Below are 19,325 nucleotides of genomic sequence, written 5' to 3'. Positions count from 1 at the left end.
GGTCCCAGGCAAGTTGAGGCACTCGCCCAAGGCCCCAGAGCTTTTGATGGCAGAGCCAGAACTCCCAGCTCACAGGCCTCTTGATCCTGGCCTCTCACGCCAGACTACGCATGTGGAAAACTAGAATCTAAAACATGCCTGAAGCTAACACACAAACTTTGCTTGCTGGGGCCCCCAGCCCCTCTGAGCCACGTGTTCCTTCCACCTGTCCCCAGCTTAATCAGAGTCAAAAGTCCTTAGGACTTCCCCACCCAGCAGGTGAGGTAGCGAGGGGCCCCTCCTCAGGCCTGCTAACCTGCAGGGGGCCTCCATCAGGGGTCAGAGGGCGGGCTGGGGGCAGGCCAGGCCCAGCCTAACTGCTGCCAGTGGTGTTGTGATAAGGGTTTTGGAAGGTTTCTCTTAACAATGGTGGGATCCAAACCTTAACAGGTCAGATAGCGATGGCCAGATAGTGACCTGCCCTTCTCTCAACCCCAGGGGCTCCAGGGGTCCCCTCCCTGGTTCACTGTCTCCCTACTTGTTCACCTCAGTCCCAGGAACCTGGCTTCTGAGTGGCCTCCTGGTTGGGTAGAGAATAGCCTAGGGCCAGCTTCCCTTCCTTCTGAGCACCTGCCCAGGAACCTGGCCCTGGCAGGCCACCCTGGCAGATCTCCAGGATGTGGCCTCAGGGGCCAGAGGTATAAGGGACCTGGGTCTCTTATGGAGGAGCAGGGCATTTTGCTCTTGGAAAGTCCCCTCCATGCCACCTGCCACAAGCACGTCCCAGGCCTCGGTGGGCCAGGTTTGATTTCCCCCAGTCCCTCCAGTCAGGTCCACGGCCAGAGAAGATGAGAGTATCTGGGACCAGCTCAGGCCACTCCTGGGACTCCTGTACCTCGCTGGCTGTGGGTGGAAAGATTAAAGGCAAAAGCCTTCTCTTTCCAAGTCTGGCTCCATCGTGAATTCAGTTTCAACGCTCCTGGAATCCGAGGTGCCTTCTCGGCGCCCTCCGAGCACGTGGGTTTAGCTCCCACTTTCCCTGATGAACGTCCCTCTAGGGCAGCCCCAGTGAGCCAAACACATGGCGTGGGCGGGGGCACGGCGGGGCCACCCAGCAGCTACAGGCTCAAGGCCCTCAGGATAAAGCCACCCCACCTCCCGCTCACGGAACCCTGGACCATCCCCTCCCTCCAGCTGTTCCCTACCCTCTCCGCCAGAGGCCACGCCCACGCCGGGAACACCCATGGACAGAGCTCCAAAGGAAAACACAGAGGCCAAGGCGGTTTGGAGAAACCAGTTGAATTTCGTTAACAACTTTCCTTACAACTGTGCCTGGCTCAGGGCTGGGTGGCGGGTGGCCAAACCCTCCCCGTGTTGCCCAGGTCTCTGGGGGGTGGGAGCAGAAACAAAAAAGTTTTAGGCTAAGGCCGCTGCTATGTCCTGGATGCAACAACCTGGAAAATCATGTTAATCAAGGAAACGAAAGTCCCACTAAAGTGTGCGGTACCGCACTCTTTAAAAAAAAAAAAATCAAACAAAAATAAGATGCCCAAGCCACAGCTTAGGATGATGGCCCCCTGTCCACTCCGAGATGTTGCTATGATCTGAGTCCTTGATCAATCCTGGACCCAGTCATCACTGGGGGTCATGTGGGAAGGTGACCTCTCGCCCAGTCCCACGATCCTTGCTCGGTGGAGGTCCCGGTGATGTCCCAGGAGGGTGGCATCGGGACACCTGGTAGGCTGAAGCACCCAGTGGGGGACAGTCTGCTTTCTGATTGGGGCCAGGACAGAAAAACAGTCACCTTCCCTGAAGTAAGAACACAGTTCTCTAGAAAAGTCAGATTTGCCAAGAGAGGAGATGCTGGTGCTGATTGGTGTGCCGATTTGGGGGGAAGTGGGGAAGAGGGAAAAGGAGTCGGGCTGGGGTGTGTGTGGGGCTGGCCAGCCTTCCTGGTGGCTGGTGGGAGGGGCGCTCAGAGGTTGCTGAAGAGTTCGTTTTTCTTGCTCCAGTCCATCTGCGGGGCCCGCTTGCTGCTGCGCTTCTGGTGGGCCCTCTCTTTGGCCACGGCCAGGGAGATGTTGAAGTCCAGGATGGGGTCGGAGGAGGAGGAGGAGGAGGTAGGTGAGGGTGCCGTGCAGTCCTGTTTCTTGAGGCTGTCTTGGGAATTCAGCTGTAAAGAGGAGGGGGCGACAGAGAGCGGGAGTTAGTGCCTTGGCGAGGTGGCTCCCTTGGGGCAGTGTCCAGGGAAGCCAGGTCACAAGAACTGAACGTGGCTCAGCATGTGACCTCCACACAGGCTGGTGTGCCAGGAACAAGTGTGGCCTGGGAACGGACTTCCTGTCACCCAGTGCCACCCCCCGTCCGCCCAGCCGGCCAGCCTACCTCCTCACTGGTGTCACTGGAGGTGGACCTTGCCAGGGTTGGCCTGGGGCTCTCGGAGGCCGTCTCGGCCAGGGCTTCACGACTGTTCTCCTGGCACAGAGAGGAGGCGTGTGGGTGGGCAGGGCATGGGGTGGGCAGTCCTGGGCGAGGAAGGGCATTCCCAGGGAAGACAGGCGCCTTGGTCTGAGAAATTCCACTTAAGCCCTTGCTATCCACCCCAGAGCCCCACCGCCTGAGCCTGCCAGGGCCCCTCGAGGATTTACATTTTCACATTCTTCCAAGGATCAGAGGGTAGCCCGGTTCCACCACCCAGACAGGAGGAACCATCCATCGTGGGATTAGCTGAGTTACCCGCCCCAGTCCTCCCAATGCAGCCTTTGGGCCTGACTCGCCTTTTGGGACGGTGACCCAGGAGGGGCCTCCTGGAGTGTGGGGACACTGGGAGCATCTTTGCTTGGCGTGGGGAACGCCCGTGATGCTCCCTGAATCTCCTGCAGCCCATGTGACTGTTTACTTGGACTTGACCCCGGGATTCTTGAAATCTTAACCCCAAAGCAGCCATGAAGGGCTTTGAAGGAAGGAGGTGGATGAGAGTTCTAGACCCACAGGTAGAGTGACAGAAGGCTCAGGTGGTCCAGGGCCAGCCCCTTGCTGTGTCCCCCGGGGACAGGGAAGCCTTTGAGCAGACCCTGCAGAGAGCTCCCGTTCTGTGGTCCAACAGCGAGTCGGCCCATCCTAGAGCCAAGGCCTTGACCAGGGCTGTGGCTTGGTGTCAGCTCCTGCCTGGGTTCCTCTGTGGCCCCAGCTGGCACCGGGCCCCGCCATCTCTCCCCCAGCCTCCGCTGCCTTCTCTTCCCTTCTGCCCGGGCAGGAGAGGCTTTGTTCTTCCAACCCAGACTGGAAGTAGCAGGGGCCGGGAAGCGCGCGGCCAGACACTGCAGCTCTGTTCTTGGGGGGAAGAATGGCCTCCTCTGTGCGGTGGGGGAGCTAGAGGCGGAGCTTGTCACCCAGGATGGCGGACTGCAGACGGGCCCGGCCAGGCCCCTCTCCCTCCCCTCTGCCTTGGCCCCAGGCGGGGGCTGAGGGATAAATGGGCAGTTACATAGCTTGGGGCTCAGGAGGGAGCAGCCTGGAAACCCGTAGTTTCCACTTGAGCCAGATGCTGTCCACCTCCCACCTCCTCCTGCACCCCAGGACTGAGCGCCAGAGAAGCAATTAGGGGTCTGCCTTTACCTTCTGGATCTCTCCATTGGTGAAGGGCTCAGGCAAGGGACCTAGGCGAAGGAGAAAAGAGTGGAGGTGAGTCAGAGGCTCTGGGAAATGCCGATGGAGTGGGGCGTGGAAGGCAGTGGAAGTTGTGGGGTTTGGGCAGATAAGCAGATCTTGTTCCCCAAGGTCAGTGTTTAAAAGTCTCTTGACTGCCACCCGCTGTGAGTACCTTTGACATTTTGACAACCCAGCACCCACGTAGATTATGCATGCGTGTGACAAAAGTTTAACAAAACAACTTGCCCTTACTACATCGCAATGCTTTTTGATATTTTCTATTCAGTTTCATTAAAAAAAAAAAAGATGCTGGCCTCTGCCTACTCGATTAATCCCAAGAACCACTGATGAGTAAGGAGCTGTTTGAAAAAAAGCACTGTCCTAGAGGGGGCTGAAATTCCAGGCCGGCTGCCTACCAGCCACCCAGGAAGCTTGTTAGAAATACAGATTCCTGGGCTTTGGCATCAGAGTTTCTGTTTCAGTGGGTCTGGGACAGGCCAAGGAATCAATATCTTTCAAATGCTTCCTAGGTGACGGTGGCGTCACCAGAACTGGGACCACACCCTGGTTAGGATTAGTACCTGCATCAGCTGAAAGAAAAGAACCCCAACTCCTACTGGCCAGTGTGGGGATGGTGGGGGGGACGGGACCAGAGGGCTCAGGGCAGAGTCCTGGGTGTGCCCTCCCCCAGCCAATGGGAAACCTGGTGGTGGCAGAAGGGGTCAGAGGGAGAGAAACCGGGCCTGGGGTCACCCTCCCTTGGCTCACTCAGGGTAGACACCCCACCTGGCTGCAAGGGGGGCTGTTCCATCTCTGGGGACTGGTCAGCCTGGGTGGGTTTCTTCTGAACTCTTAGCTTAAGATCAGCGTGTATCTTTCTCTTCCCCTGGACCGGGGCCCCGGCACAAGGCAGGCATACCTGACTCTCACCCAGCCTTCCCACGGTGGCTGGGCAGGGGATTGCTGGGACACGGGGACACTCACTCCCACCCTGCTGCAAGCAGCCCCTCACCCATGAGCTGCAGGCTGTCTCACTGTGGTAGGGAGGCAGCCGCTGGGAGGGGGCATTCCTCTCCATGGGGAGAGTTACATCCAGCTGGGACGAGGGTCACCCGGGGAGGGTACCCACCCCCAGGTCTCCCTGTGCAGGTCCTCTGGCCAGAGGCTGCAGTCACTCAGGTTCCCAGGGCGTTCCCACCCAGCCAGAGGGGGACAGAGGAGGGAGGAATGTCTGAGGGTTGATGACTTGGGGGTGGGGGGCGGAGAAGGATGCTGGGGGAGGCCGGGGGAGGTATTTGAGCAGCTGAGGGGAATCCAGATTTCAGCTGATTTCAGTCTTCCCACACCATGTTGCCAAGAACAAGGCTGGGGGCTTCTCTTGGCTTCAGTTTCCCCCTTAGTGAGAAAGGGGATAATCTGAGTTACCTGGTTTCCATGAACTTGGGAGCCAAGGGTAAAGGGGTACCCACCTCCTATGCTCAGAGTCTGCTAGCCACTTCTAACTCACCCATCCCCGCTTCCAGGAACCCCCAGGACCCACTGGGCCCCTCCAGCTGGGGATCTAAGTTTGTGGCAGGACCTTTGTGTGGACCCATCTGCTACAAATATGACCCTCAGGGAGGCCCCACCCATCGCAAAGTCCAAAGATTTACCACCCAGCCCCCCACCCCTCCAGGAGCCGTCTTCCCAGGGAGAAAAGTCCAGACCAGGGAGAAGAGCGCTGCTCAACTCCTCCCTGCCCTGGTGCAGCAGCCCTGCCCCATTTGGCTTGGGCTAGGGCGGGGGAGGTGCCAGGCTTGGCAGGGTGATGCGGGGGATGGGGAGGGCAGGGGCCCAGGGACCCACTGCTCTCTAGAGCCAGCGAGCCTGGGTTTCCAAGACAACCTGAGAGAAGGGAAGGGGAGGTACTGGGCCCTGTCATTGGACTCTGATCTGACCAAGCTAAGGCTGGAAGCCTCTCCAGACTTAACCCTTTCCTTGCATCAGCACTGCCCTGAGAGCTTGCTGGGGGGAGAGGGGTGGGAGCCCAGGCCTCCCTCCAGCGCTGCAGCTTTGGCCTGGGAATCAGCAGCTCTCTTCCATCTCGCCATCCCTCGTGCCAGCTTCCCCCCCGTCATGTGCCATCCTCAGAAACCCACCGTCAGCGCCGGCGTCCTCTCCCTGACCCTCTCTCCCAACCTACACCGTCTGCCTCCCATCCCGTGGGACACAGTAGAGTCTAGAGCAGCGGCCCACATCCCTGACGTGGGGGCCTCGGGCCGCGCCGCCCAGCTCACCATACAGGTGCTCCTGAGACGGGATCACTTTGCATTTCCTGAAGAACTCGTCGGTCTCCTTGTCCACCACCAGCAGCTTGGTCTCGTCCCCGCCAGCCTTGATGGCGGATACCACGTCCCCGTGCTGCCTGCCCTCCACGCAGACCCCGTTCACCTGTGGGCGGGGGCAGGGGTTACTGGCACAGGCCTCAGTTCCGGGGTGGGCGGGGGCAGGTGGAAGCGGTACAAGGGGTCCTCTTTGTCCTCGGCCAGTTGGCAATTGGGGGACACTCAGCACCCCCCCTTGCCTGTGGAGTCCTGAACCAGGCCAAGTGACCCTCCCACTTGACGGTCAGATGGGGAGGCAGGACACGTGGGAAAAGCCAAAGAAAATACCCAGCCAAGACTGAACAAACACAGCTGTGAGATGGGACGGGAAAGATATGGGAGGCCTGGGTTGGGCCCCAGCTTTTCTAGGTACTTCCCTCCCTGGGCCTTGGTTTGCTCACATGTAAAATGAGAAGTCTTGGGAGAGCTGATCTTCCAGCTCTAAGGTTCTAAGACTGAGATTCTGGGACCGGCCCCAAGACACTTGGTTCACATTTCCTCTCCCAACGAGCGTAGCACAAGAGTGTAAGAGTGTGCCTGACAGCTCCACTTGGGAGAAGGATTTCATCCTCCCGCCCCCATCCTTGTGCCTGGCATGGAGGCCTCGGGCAGCGGGAAGTTCTGGCGGTGGCCCCAGACGTCTAGCTGGGTGGATGGGTGAATTGTGGACAGCTGAGTGTCTGCTCGGAGAAGAAGAGCCCAGGGGAGATCCAGGGAGGAAAGAAGTCAGTCCATCTCTCCATCCGTCCACCACCCATCTTTCCTTCCTTCCTTTTTTTTTTTTTAAATTTTATTTATTTATTTATTTATGTCTGTGTTGGGTCTTCGTTTCTGTGCGAGGGCTTTCTCTAGTTGCGGCAAGTGGGGGCCACTCTTCATCGCGGTGCGCGGGCCTCTAACTATCGCGGCCTCTCTTGTTGCGGAGCACAGGCTCCAGACGTGCAAGCTCAGTAATTGTGGCTCATGGGCCTAGTTGCTCCGCGGCATGTGGGATCTTCCCAGACCAGGGCTCGATCCGTGTCCCCTGCATTGGCAGGCAGACTCTCAAACACTGCGCCACCAGGGAAGCCCCTCCTTTTTTTTTTTTAAATCTTTTTTTTTTTTTTTTGCCACACCGCATGGCTTGTGGATCTCAGTTCCCCGACCAGGGATTGAACCCGGGCCCCAGGAGTGGAAGCGTGCAGTCCAAACCGCTGGACCGCCAGGGAAGTCCCCCATCTTTCCTTCCTTTTGTCCTTCCTTCCTTCCCTCCTGCCCACTCACCCACCATCCTCCCCCCTCCCCCATCCATCCATCGGTCTGGTATCTCTGGGCTGCCCGAGCCTCACAGGCTAATGAAGGAGCAATGATGTGACGCCTGCCGCAGGGGAGGCCTCCTGCCGTCAGGAAGGAAGAGCCTGGGAAGAGAGCAAGAAGCGTTACCTCCACGATGCGGTCCTGGGCCCGGAGCCCCGAGGCCTCAGCGGGCGAGTCTGGGTCCACTGCCCGGATGAACTGGCCTGGCTTGGACTTGTCGCTGTGCAAGTTGAAGCCGTAGCCGTTGGGGCCCTTCTTCATGGTGCAGAGCCGAGGCCGAAGCTCGTGCTGCGGGGAGAAAGGAGGGGCCACAGTCATTCCACGGCATCCCGGGTTCCGCCCTCCCTGCTCCGTGCCTGACCCCACCTCCCCACCAAGGAAGACTGGGGGAGGATGCAACCTTGCTGAGACCCTACGCAGCAACGAGGGAGAATGCTGGCCTGGGACTCAGAAGGCCTGAGACCCCGCACTGCAGCAACCCGGCCGGGTGACCCTGGGCAGGCCACCGTTCCCTCTCCTGGCAAACGAGGGGTGGGAACAGATTAGCTCAAGTCTCTCCCCTTTTGACATTCTAAGGGTAATCATGTTATTTTGATGGCTACCTCATCTCTCAGGCGGTAGCAACCCTGCCAGCCTGGCTGGTTACCTGGGACATTGACTGGGGACCCCCAGCCCTTTTGTACCCTATTGTCTGCAGCGGGGGAAGCCAGGGCAGCTGGTTACTCAAAGCTGGTCAGCATGTTTACAGTAAAGCCTTTCCTCGCCCACACGGACTCCTGTCTCGTCCCCACCAAGCAAAATGGCCCAGCCGAAAGGGAGCTGGGGGCCAGATGACCACAGACCGGAGGGAGGCACAGCCAGGGGTCCCCGGACAGGACAGGCACTTCCCGCCAGCAGAACCAAGGCTGAGGGCAAAGGCAGCAACAGAACCCCAAAGACCGTGTGGGTCCCCAAGGAGCCTGAATGGGGAGGGGAGCGGTGAGAAGCAGGGCTGGGCTGAAGGGAGCCCCGTGTGGCTGTGGCCATGGCCTTGAGAAGGGGACCCACGGAAAAGGCACAGGAAGATTGCTCTGAAACACTCAGACCCTCCGCTGAAAACAGTTTTCACCAGCCTAAGCAGCTTAGCTTAGAAGCTGCAGCCCTAGGGTACGTTTACATGATGGAGGGAATACAGTGTGAGGGGGCCAGAGGCCTGAGCCCATGACTGACTTGGGGTCCCTCTCCCCCTTTTCCCAGGCCTGCTAGCTCTGGGTTATCACCCGGCTGCCAGGCAAGGAGCAAAAGCTGAAGTCAGGGCCCTGGCCCAGGTTCCAGCTTCTCCTGCTTATGAGCTATGTGACCTGGGGCAAGTAATTTCCTTCTCAGAGCCTTGGGTTCCTTGTTTGTAGACCATTCTTAGTGCCAGGGTTGCTAGGAGGTCCAGGGGGTAATTAACATATGTGGGAACACCTGACCACGCTAAAATCCCTGTGCACGGGGAGCCTTTGCCATCGTTGTTAATATCAATACTAATGAATAGTCACAAGAAGCTGAGAAGTGAGATTCTGAGGGTGGGGTGCCGGGTAGCTCTGAGACCTCACTCCCCAGCTGGGAGAGGAGAAGGCAAGGGAGGGGCGGGGAGGGAGGGGAGGGCTTACAGGCCTCCTGCCCCAACTCGCTGGCCCCAGGAGGCAGCTGCCATCTGCAGTGAAGACTCAGTCCCCACCCCTCTGCTCTGGGAGGGGTAGGGAGGTGGCCGGCGGAGGGTGACTCTGCTTTCCTTTAGATGCCTGGGTGGGCCTTTGTGTGTTTCAGGATGTTGGTAGGGGGTGTGGAGAGGCCCCACAGGACAGGAAGGAGGGGTGAGGTGACAGTTAGGCCTGGGTTTACCCTAATCTGGGCTAGAGGCCCCGTGGGCTCTCACTTCACCCCAGACAACAGCTGAGACAGTTAAGTGAGCATAAAAAAAGTGGGGGGCGCCCACGGAGGCACCCTCTTTTCTCCAGTTCTCCTCATCCCCCTTCTGGTCCTCACTGCAGGCCCACTCCCCCGCTGATGCCCCCCTCCCGCTGCTTCCCCTGGGGTCGGGGGGAGCCCCTCCCGCAGCCTGCGGCCCCCGCCCCCCACCCCCCACCCCCCACCGGGATCTGGTTCCGGGGGTGAGGCTCTTTTCCCCTCAAGCTAATCCCTCCACGGAGCTGCCAGCCCAGCCCTCCCCCAGGCCCAGGGGAGCAGGAACAGGTCCGACCAGTTGCTACCACAGGGCAGGCTCAGCTTTCTGCCCCAGCCGGGCAGCGCTCTGCAGTCACCCTGAGAAAGCGGGGAGGGTGAATCAGGGGGAAGGCAGAGGGCAGCTCTGATGTCTCTGCTCCCCCCGCCGCCCCTCACTCCAGAGAGCCTTCCTCCCACCCTCGAGATAGGGTTAGGGGTAGGCTGAGGGTTAACCCTAACCCCTGTCCTCGAGATGGGGAAACTGAGACAGGAAGCCCACTGCCTGATGTCAGAGCTTCACGGTGGAGGAGCCAGGACGCCACCCCGGGCTCTGACTGGGGACCTGTGCTCCTGCCACCATCCCTGGAAGGACCCAAGCCCAGGCTGGGAGGAGGCCCATTTGGAGCTGAGGAGTTGCAAACACCGGTTGCAGCCTCTGCTGGGAGGGGCGAGGAGATGATGAAACCGCAGGCTTCCTTCCGAGGCTCAGGCTCGCGGCCTCTCGCGGGGCGACATGGCAGTGAGCAGGCCCGGCGGCTTCGGGTGTCCTCCTGGCTGGTGGGGCGGCACTGGCTGCCCCCGTGATGGGTCTCTGTGCCACGGGCTTCCCTGACTGATGCTCAGCACCTTTCACCCCGGGGACCCTTGCCTGGTGACCTGTCGTATGCACCTCACTCCCTTCTGCCGGTGCCAAGCCATGAGGATCTCAGGAAATGGTAGACCCACCTGCAGGGCCCAGGCCCCCGCCGCTCCCTTCCCCCTGCACTGGGACCTGTTCCGCTGCTTTCTGGGGGTGGCTGGGCCGGGGGACAAGGAAACCCCAGGCGTTTTCCGAAGCGCTCAGACAAGTATAGAGCCCCACCCAGCTCCCATCTTCCCCAGTCCCCAGAGGCTCCCTCCCTTCCCATGGGACTGGGGGGGGGGGGCTTCCCATTCTTCCCGCATTGCTCTCCACCCTTCCCCCAGCTGCCCCAGGAGGTGTCATTGCCAGCTGCTGAGTCAGCCCATCAAAGGAGCCCATCACAGCCTGGTGGAGGCTGGTGCTGTCAGGAGTCCTGGGGCAGCTCCACAAGGGTGTGTGGTCTCCAGGCCCAGTACTGAGAAGAGAAGATGGGGAGAGGGAGGGGTCAGGTGCTGGCCGGAGCTTGGCCACCATTGCTCTGGGCCCACACCCCCAGAGCTGGGGCAAGGCCTGGGTTCTGCCTCTGGGGCAAGGGGAATAAATGGAACATCTGGGACATCTTGGGGGTGGTATGTGGCTCCCAGGAGCTCAGGAGGGGACTTGTGCCATGGTGGCAGCTCCAGAGGGGAACATGGCGCCAGAGTGTTCAGAGATTCAGGTGGGTCTTCCACTGAGGATGACAGCTCGGAAGTAAAAATCAGGATCTGCGCAGCGGGGAGACGGGCAGAGAAGTGAGAGGAAAGACCATGAGGCGATGGTGGCCGACGGTCTGTGCAAATGGGCTGGGGTGGCTGGGGGCTGGATGAGTCTCTCACTTCCAGACAATGCCAGACCTGCCTTCCAGAAGAGACCCTGTCAGGAGAGCTGCCTCTAGACTCTTCCCATGGGGGCTTCTCCCACCGTCCGGGTCTCAGGCTGTCCCAAGCCTTGCACAGGCCTGTCCTGGCTGCTCACTCCGTTCCCGCCTCCTCACCCAGGGAGCCCAGCCCCACCCCAACTGGCCGCCCAGTCACCTCCAGCCACTCAGCCCAGGGAGCGGATGCTGGGCACGGAATTCAATAGGCACCACCAGCAGCCACCTGGAAAGCTGGGGAAAGTCGATACCCTAATCCTGGTGACCGTCTCTGGGGAGCAGGCCCAGGGCCGCTCCCTGCTCCTCCGGGGAGGGCGGCTGGGGGCCAACGCCCCACTGGGCCCAGCCCCTCCCTGGCCGGTGCCATGGTGACGGGCGCTATAGGAAACAGCCAGGCCGCTTCTCACAGGCCAGCCAGCTCTGGGCCCCAGAAGGGGCGGTTGGAGGGGCAGGAGGACCACCGGGGTGGCTAGGGGAACAACAGAGGTGACTTGTCACCTCCCCAGACTGCCCTTCCCCCCAGCCCAGCCCGCCCAGGGCTCTTGTTTATGCAAATAAGATAAGAATGATACCCTGCCGCCCCACGCAGGGGAATCAGCCCCAACAAGGGAGGAGGGGTGGCGAGGTGGCGAGATGGAGCCCTGGCTGCTCCGGCCGGGGAGGGGTGGGGTACGCCGGGTGCAAGGAGCCAGGGCTGCTCCGCGGGGCTCTGGAGACACAGGCCTGGGTGTGGTGCCAAGTCTTCAAGGAAACCAGGATGGAGCGAGCTGCCCCTGCCTGGGGGTGCCGTGTGACTGGGTGGCATGGGGGCGCTGTCCTCAGGGCAGGCTGGGAAGTGACCAGGAGCTCAGACTGCAGGCATCCTCTCCTCACCCAAAGGGAGGTACCAAGGGCTTGGCTGTCACTGACCCATGATCTCTGGCCCCGATGTGGCTTCATTTATTTCTCCCTAGAAGACACCCCAGCCCAAGGTCTGTGCACACTGAGGAATGCTGGACACCTCCCTCTGCAAAAAAGGAGCGACTCTAGGCCTTGATCTTGTGCTTGCTGTTTCTCAGCGGGAAGGCCCTTCTCCGGAGACCCGCAGGGTGGGATCCAGGAGGGAGCCAGATGATAAAGTGGGGGCTGCTTCTCTGACACACACCCCCCCCCCCCCACCGCCCCGCAGGGACCCTGAGCCAGGTTCTCCCTCTGGCTCTTTTCTCCCGGTGCTGGCCAAGAGACCCACCCGATGGAGAGTTTGGCTCAGTTCTCCCCAGGCCTGGGCAAGCCTGGGATGGAGCAGGCTGGTACCTGGGCTGCCGCTGCTGGCTCTCTACCATCATCCCCATGCCCGCCTGCCGCTGCTGGCTCTCTACCATCATCCCTCCTCACCCCTCACCCTCCTTCCAGAAGTTGCTGGATTTAACTCCTGTGGGCTGTCCCAAGAGGCTCTGTAAGGACCTTCTCGGAGCTTGTGAAATCGGGGCTCTATTGAAATAACAAAAAGCAGCTGCCGCCGTTTAGTGAGCACTTACTAAGTGCCAAGCACCCAAGCACCGCACCAGAGCTTTATAAGTGTATATTCTCGTTAGGACCCAATTGTAACCCTTTGGGAGGAGGGTATTATTGCCCTCACTTCACAGATGAGGAAACTCAGGTTCAAACAGGTGGCATAAACCGCTCAAGTACACACAGCTGATAGGAGAAGAGGGTCGGCTTTGAGCTCAGATCTAGAGCAGCACTGCCCCATAGAAACAGAATGCCAGTCACGTAGGTAACTTAAACGTTTCTAGTAGCCAAATTAAAACATAAAAAGAAACAAGAGAAATCAATTTTAATATCTTATTTAACACAACATATCCAAAATATTATCATTCTAACACGTAATCCACTTAAAAGTTATTAATGGGATATTTTACATCCTTTTTTCTGTACTAAGTTTTCAAAATCTGGTGTGCATTTTATTTTTCACTTACGGCACATCTCAATTTCAACCAGCACATTTCAAGCGCTAAGAGCCACATGTGGCCAGTGGCTGCCAAAAAGGCCCATACAGACCCTAGAGGGCTCACTCTCAACTATTAGGCTGTCCCCTACATCCCCATGGCCTTTGCTGTTTCAGCTGGGCATCACGACCTTATAACAAGCACAGGGAGAGGCCGGAGCCTTTGTCCCTGGAAAGTCAGAGCTCCGGCCTCAGTCCCCCCCGCCTTGAGCGGCACTAGAACCCAGGCCTCGGGGCATCCGCACTTGTCCTTTTCAGGGCGCAGGAAGCTAAACATGGTCTGGGGTCAGGGGACGTGGTGAACTGTCCTACCCTGAGGGGTGGAGGAGGAAGGCCAAGGCCAACAGTCAAGGTCAGCCTCTCAGGGGGAGTCCTTTGTGCTACAGGGGAGCCCCAGAGCCAGCAAGGACAGTTCTCAGGCCCTGGGGATGAGGGTAGAGACTTGGTCACCAGACTCCCGGCTGGGCCCATCATGTGAGAAGGGATGGGGCCTGGAGCCCGCCCCTTCTGGACCGAGGCCTTCCATCAGGGCTGACAACTTTTCCTGATGGTGTCCCCTGGGGAACAGAAGCACCTGGGAGCCCTGGATCCTTGCAGGGAGCTGGTTCCAGCAGCCTGAATTTATGCTGCTGTGATGGCCCTGGTGTGGCCCAGAATGTGATGGGCAGAGACACCCAGCTGGAGGGTCAGGCCCTTAAGCACAACCCAAGCCAGATGGACGTGCAGACACTGGAGTCAGAGTGAGCGGGGTTCGCAGACACAGCCCTGCTACAAGGCAAGGACTCCCTACTGAGAACCGCGGGGCCACCCCCTGCACTGATGGAGCCTCAGTCTCCACATACGGACAATGGGGCTAGTATCTACCCTGTAGGGTGGTCATGTGGATTAACTGAGATAAGGTCATGTTTAGTACACAGCACATTGCCAGACACATATAATAACTACCGTTTACTTATTATTTATCAACTTACAAAATGGAGAAAATAATACCCGATTTGCAGGGTTGTGGTGAGGGAAGAAAAAAAAAAAAAAAGATCAATGAAGTGTGTATCACCATCTTTAGGGCACAGGGCCGGGCAACTAGTAGGCTTAGAGTAGCTCCCATTACTGGGGTCTAGAGCTCTGGTTTCTCTCTGTAAGAGGCTCACAGCAGCCTCAAGACCTTGGCCAGGCCCCTTCTTCCCCTAATTCCTAAGCGTTCCCCCACCTCCTCAGGGATCCATGGGATGGGAAGCCTGGGGAGGAAGAGAAGGGCCCCCCCATTGAGACATGACGGGGTTCCTTGAGAAAAAAGCCCCTTTCTCTTTCCAAGAGAATCATCTCCAGGATTGAACAGGAACCAGAAGGTCAGAACCAGGGGCTATCCCAGGGGAGAAAGAAATCCCAAGTATGTGGCTTAAGAGGAGGAACCAGCACACAAGCCGTCACACCCTGTCCATTTCCAATCCAAACATCCTGCAGCTCAAGCCCTGCTCTGCCCTCGAAGACTCCAACTCGGTCCGTGTGAAATGGGAACATGGGAAAGAGGTTGGAGGCTGCCAGCTAATTGTGCCCATCCCTGACTTTGCCACCTGGGGTACCTCTGGGATCAAGGTCAGGTGTGGCGGGAACCCACCCCACGCTGGGCACTTACACACACCTTCCGCATCATCTCGTCAAATCTCTCCCACAACCCTGCAGGGTGGGGTCGGGGTCCCCATTTCACAGAGGTAGAAGCTGAGGCTCGTGGGGAACGCTGAACAATCAGGGTCCCAGAGCCAGAGGGCAACGGGGCTGGGATTCACAGACTTTTGGCTCTCTAGTTTTAAAATGGAAGCTGCTAGTAGGCAAGAAAAAGGAGCGAGTAAGCGCTATCTGGAATTCCGATCTCCGGGTGTGCTCTCGAGGCATGAACAGACCCAGGTGGGTTGGGCTGAGATGAATTAGGACAAAGGTCCCCCATGGCTGTTTCACACTCATTCATTCATGCAAAAATTATTTATTGAGCCCCTCCCTGCTCAGTGCTTGGGACAGTGCTGGGGATATAAACATAAATAAGCCACAGCTGTTGCCCTTCGGACTCAGCATGGGCTGGTGGAGGAGATATGAACAGATGATTCAGATATTACGTGTTCAGTGTGAGAAAAGGTGGAAGGACAGGGAACAGGAGGTGAGGGAAGAGTTCATGATGCCTGTGGGGTGGAGGAAAGGTTTCCTGGGAGGTGAGTGGTCTTGGGGAGCGTGCTTGGCGCGCAAGGGGACTGAGGGTTCCCACGTGCAAATATCAGGCGCGAAGGCTCAAAGCACATGGCATGCTGGGAGGGAATTCGGACCCTCGGTGTGGTTTGGTGGGCTGCTGGGGACAAGAGGGGCGGTGGCGAGAGAAGGCTGCCAGATTGTGATGGGCTGATTCTTCAGTGATGGCGACCCCAGATGGAGCACTTTTGGATGCTAGGCTTGGCCACGGCTGCACGTGCCCAATGGGAGAGGCAGATCCAGGGCTAGCTGCCCCCTGGGTGGGCGTGTAATCATCACTGTGAAATATGTATTAATTCAGATCCCAGCAACCAACGTTCACGGAGCACTTACTCAGTGGAGGCTCTGAGCTACTGGCTCAACAGGCATCCTCATGTAACCCCGCCAACCCCACGAGGCCACCGCTGCTGTCACCCCCACTTTACACAAGAGGAAATGGAAGCTTAGAGAAACTTGGCTCGAGGTGGCCCAGCGAGTACAGCTGAGCTGGCTCAGGCCTGCCCAGCCCCCGCTGTGGGACCCGGGCCGCCTGCCCCGCTCAAGGACTTAGGCCTCATCCTGTGACTGCGGGGGGGCCGTGAGCAGGGGTGCTGTTGCCCCTCCCTCCCCGTGGGTGGAGGTGGGCCGAGCTGGAAGCACCCCGCCACCTCCTCCGAGATCAGTACTACGGGCACCCCTTGCCCTCTGCCCTGTATCGTTCTCGACCCAGGCCGCTCTTCCCAGTGAGATGTCACCCGCCACCCACTCTGCATGACACTTTCCCACTAACACCTTTTTCACTTCTGAGAACTAACGGAGATGTCATTAACAGCCCCCACTTTGCAAACGAATTCAGATGCAAACTAATCAGTAACATTCAAACGCTGGGTATATCCCTTATATAGACGTCCCTTGTCTTTTCGGGGAACAATTAACTCTTATGATGTCTATTAACTTTTTTTTTTTCTTTTTTTGCAAGGACAGGGCAGGTCATCTGCAGGCCCACCGTACCAGATTTCATGGGAACCTCCTACCAGAAGGACTTAACGCTGCTCGGCGGCTATGCAGAGGCTAAGAGAGACCCCGCTCACAGCTGGGATTCAAATGCCTGGGCGTACAAGATGCTCAGTCCAGCACCCACTAGGGGCTCAAGTACTTTCCATTATTTGTAAAATTCTAGAGAAGGCAGGTGTCACTGGGAATCCAATGCCCTCATTTTATTGATGGGAGAACCAAGGCTCAGAGAAGTTCTGACTTGCTCGTTGACCTGAAACCCCAAGAGGCCTGGTGATGGTGTCCCCGGGACTGGCTGGAGGGTTCTATTCCCTTCCACTGGCCCAACAAAGCATACACACAAATGCAGGTGTCACACCACTACATGGGGCAACCCCATTCTGTGCTCGCCCAGGGGGCAGAAGCCAACCTCTGCGGCTTCTCAGATGGCCTGGCGGGGAGCACGTGTGCTAGGTCAAGCCTCCGTTCTGGCCTCTGCGCCCCCCAGCTCCCCGCAGGCTCTCCTGCACCCAGCAGCAAAACCAAAAGGGCACCGGGAGGAGCTGAACATGACTGCAACCTGGGGGGCCGGGTGAGGTGGCAGGTTACTTGTGCCAGTGCCAAAGTCCAAAAAAAAAAAAAAGGAATGGTAAATCGATGCCCTCGGCACAAAGTTCAAATTGGATTTCTCCCTGGGACCACACAGGTCATGGGTTCCAACTCCTCAGTGTCAAACCCCTGCCAGGGGTGCTCCGACCCCACCCCCACCCTTGCCAATGCCAGCTTGGCAGTGGCAGGAAGCAGGAGCCTGGTGGCCCTGGCGTTCGTGGCACCCAGCTCTGGCTGAACAGGGCTCCTGGTGACTTCACCTCCACCAAACCAGTTGGCCCGCTCCGGCTCCACCTTCTACCCTTAAATGCTGAACTGTGCCCTTTCTCTGTCAAGGGAGGCTCCTACTGGCACCACGGACACCCCTGCCAGCAGGTGGAGAGCTGGTGAAGCCAAACGGGCCCAGGGGAGGCCCTGGCCCTGCTCCCCACAACCTCACCCTGAGGCCTCCCCCTTCACTCTCCGGGAAACAGAAGGCTCAGTACAACTTCCCTTTTGCCTCCGCCCCTCCTACGGCCGATCCGAACTGGGGTCATGAGAGGAAACCCAAACGTGGGCAGAAAGCAACCAGCCTGCTTGCTGTCCAGGGACTGGAGTGAGACAGCTGATGCCAGGGCAAGGCCACCTGCCCGTGGTGACCTGCTGTCTGCTGCACAGCCCAGGAACGCTGCTGGACCACTCCGGCCGCCGTTCCTCCTCCTCCAAGGTCTTCCCTCCCGCTCCCAGATACCAGCCAGCGCTTACTCCTCACATTCCTGAGAATCATAAATACCCCTGGGTGGCAGAGCTGCCACCATCCCCCAGGCCAGACGCCTCTGCGCCTCGTCCCAGAGCCCCACCCCCATTCATCGCCTTGGGACGGTGGAGCTTCTTTCTTAGAAGTCACACCGGACTTCAGGAGGATGAAGTCCAGCCAGGCTGAAGTTAATGATACACACGCCAGCCAGCGGGCTGTGGGGAAGGGGGGAAGTGCCTGAGAACCCAGCGTGCGCCCCCCTCCCCTCCCCTCCCCTCCCAGCGCTGCAGCTCCACACAGACAGAGCGTAGTTATTCCTCTAGCTTTCTGAAGTCGGGGCCGCTCTAGCTTCACCCCAGCTTCATTTACCACCCCCAGGGGCCGTGGAGGAAGCTGGTCACTTGCACCAGGAGGGGCGGGATTGGGAGTCCCAAGGGACCGGAGCAGACACCACCAGCAGAGTCGAGGAAAAGGCGACTGGGCTCCCTGGAGCCGCCCGCCCTCACCCTCACTCCCAAAGGCGCTCAGGGTCCCAGCCCAGTCTGGCGAGAGGGAGTAGGGGTCGCGGGACGCAGCCTCAAGGCTGTAACTGCCAGTTCGCCCGGTCGGCGGGCGGAAGCAGTCTCCCCCGTGAGGATCCAGTTTCAGAAAGACAAGGCGGCAGCAGGGCCGGGCGTCCGGGGCGCCTGGGTCTCTTGACTATTCTCCCTCCCACCCGGTTCCAGCCTCGCCGTCCGGCCCGGGCCCGCACTTACCCGCTCCTGATGGCTCTTCTCGGCCTCGTGCGGCTCCGGCGCGGCGGCGGGCGGCTCATTTTCGCCGCCAGCCCCCTGCTCCTCGGCGGCGGCCGGCGGCTCGGCCGGCCCGGACCCTTCCTGGGGGCGCAGCATCTCCTCCCGGACCTGGACGCCCAACTTCTGCAGCCGCTCGTCGGTCTCGGGGTCGACCACCAGCAGGCGCACGGAGTTGAGTGCGGCACGGATGCGGCTCACCACCTGCTGGTGGGTCTCTTTCTCCACGTTCTCGCCATTCACCTCCACTAGCCGGTCTCCGGCCAGCAGTCCCGACTTCTCGGCCGGCGAGCCGGGCTCCACCAGCCGGATGAACTGGCCTACCTTGCCCTTTTCCCCGTGCAGGTGGAAGCCGTAGCCGTTCGGACCCTTCTCCAGGCAGCAGAGCCGGGGCAGAGGCGCCCCGGCCGCCGCGTCCGTGCTCATCTCGCCCTGCAACGGCTCAGCGGCGCGAAGCGGCGTCCGGTCGGGGTCCGGAGACGGGACGGCCCACTCCTTCTTCTCAACCTGCGGGCCGGGAGACGAGAGCGAGAGCGGCAGGGAAACCCCGCGCCGCCGGACTGGCCGAGCGAGCAGGTGTCCTGGGAGCGGCGGAGGCGAACTGCGAGGAGCCGAAGCAGAAGCTCACGGGCCAATCCCCGCCGTGCGCGGCGTCTGAGCGTTCCAGAGCCCGCCCAGGCTGCTTATTCCGGGGGGCGGGGCCGCGCGGAGGGTGTGGACCACCGCGGGGCCAATCAGACACCACGGAGAGGGGGCGCTCTGGCAGGGTGAACGACACCGGCCAATGGGAGCGCGCAAGGGTGAGTTTCTGCTCTCAGAGCGCGGCGCCCCGCGGCGGGAGAAGAAAGAGGGCTCAGGAAGTGGAAGTGTCTGTTACCAAGTGGCTGGAGTTGAGCCCCGGGGGCGGGGGCGAGTTCCTGGTACTGGGCAGAGCGGCCCGCAGGATCTGTTCCGATTTCCCTCCGCCTGCGTCGGGGATTG

General features: G+C 59.5%; 1 protein-coding gene across 1 annotated transcript; it reads right to left on the bottom strand.

The window, feature by feature from the left end:
- Nucleotides 1-1,709: 1,709 nt before the first annotated feature.
- Nucleotides 1,710-18,986, bottom strand: NHERF1 (NHERF family PDZ scaffold protein 1). The gene is made up of 6 exons (XM_068531133.1): nt 18,309-18,986; nt 7,416-7,577; nt 5,907-6,060; nt 3,598-3,638; nt 2,365-2,454; nt 1,710-2,152 (listed from the first exon to the last, which is right to left on the bottom strand). The coding sequence occupies exons 1-6, from the start codon at nt 18,768-18,770 to the stop codon at nt 1,955-1,957; spliced, it is 1,107 nt and encodes a 368-aa protein (XP_068387234.1). The 5' UTR covers nt 18,771-18,986; the 3' UTR covers nt 1,710-1,954.
- Nucleotides 18,987-19,325: the final 339 nt, after the last annotated feature.

The sequence above is a fragment of the Eschrichtius robustus genome, chromosome 20 (assembly GCF_028021215.1).
Source record: "Eschrichtius robustus isolate mEscRob2 chromosome 20, mEscRob2.pri, whole genome shotgun sequence".
In the NCBI taxonomy this organism is placed as follows: Eukaryota; Metazoa; Chordata; class Mammalia; order Artiodactyla; family Eschrichtiidae; genus Eschrichtius; species Eschrichtius robustus.
Note: the sequence above shows the minus strand (reverse complement) of the source record. Positions and strands in the feature narration are given on the sequence as shown.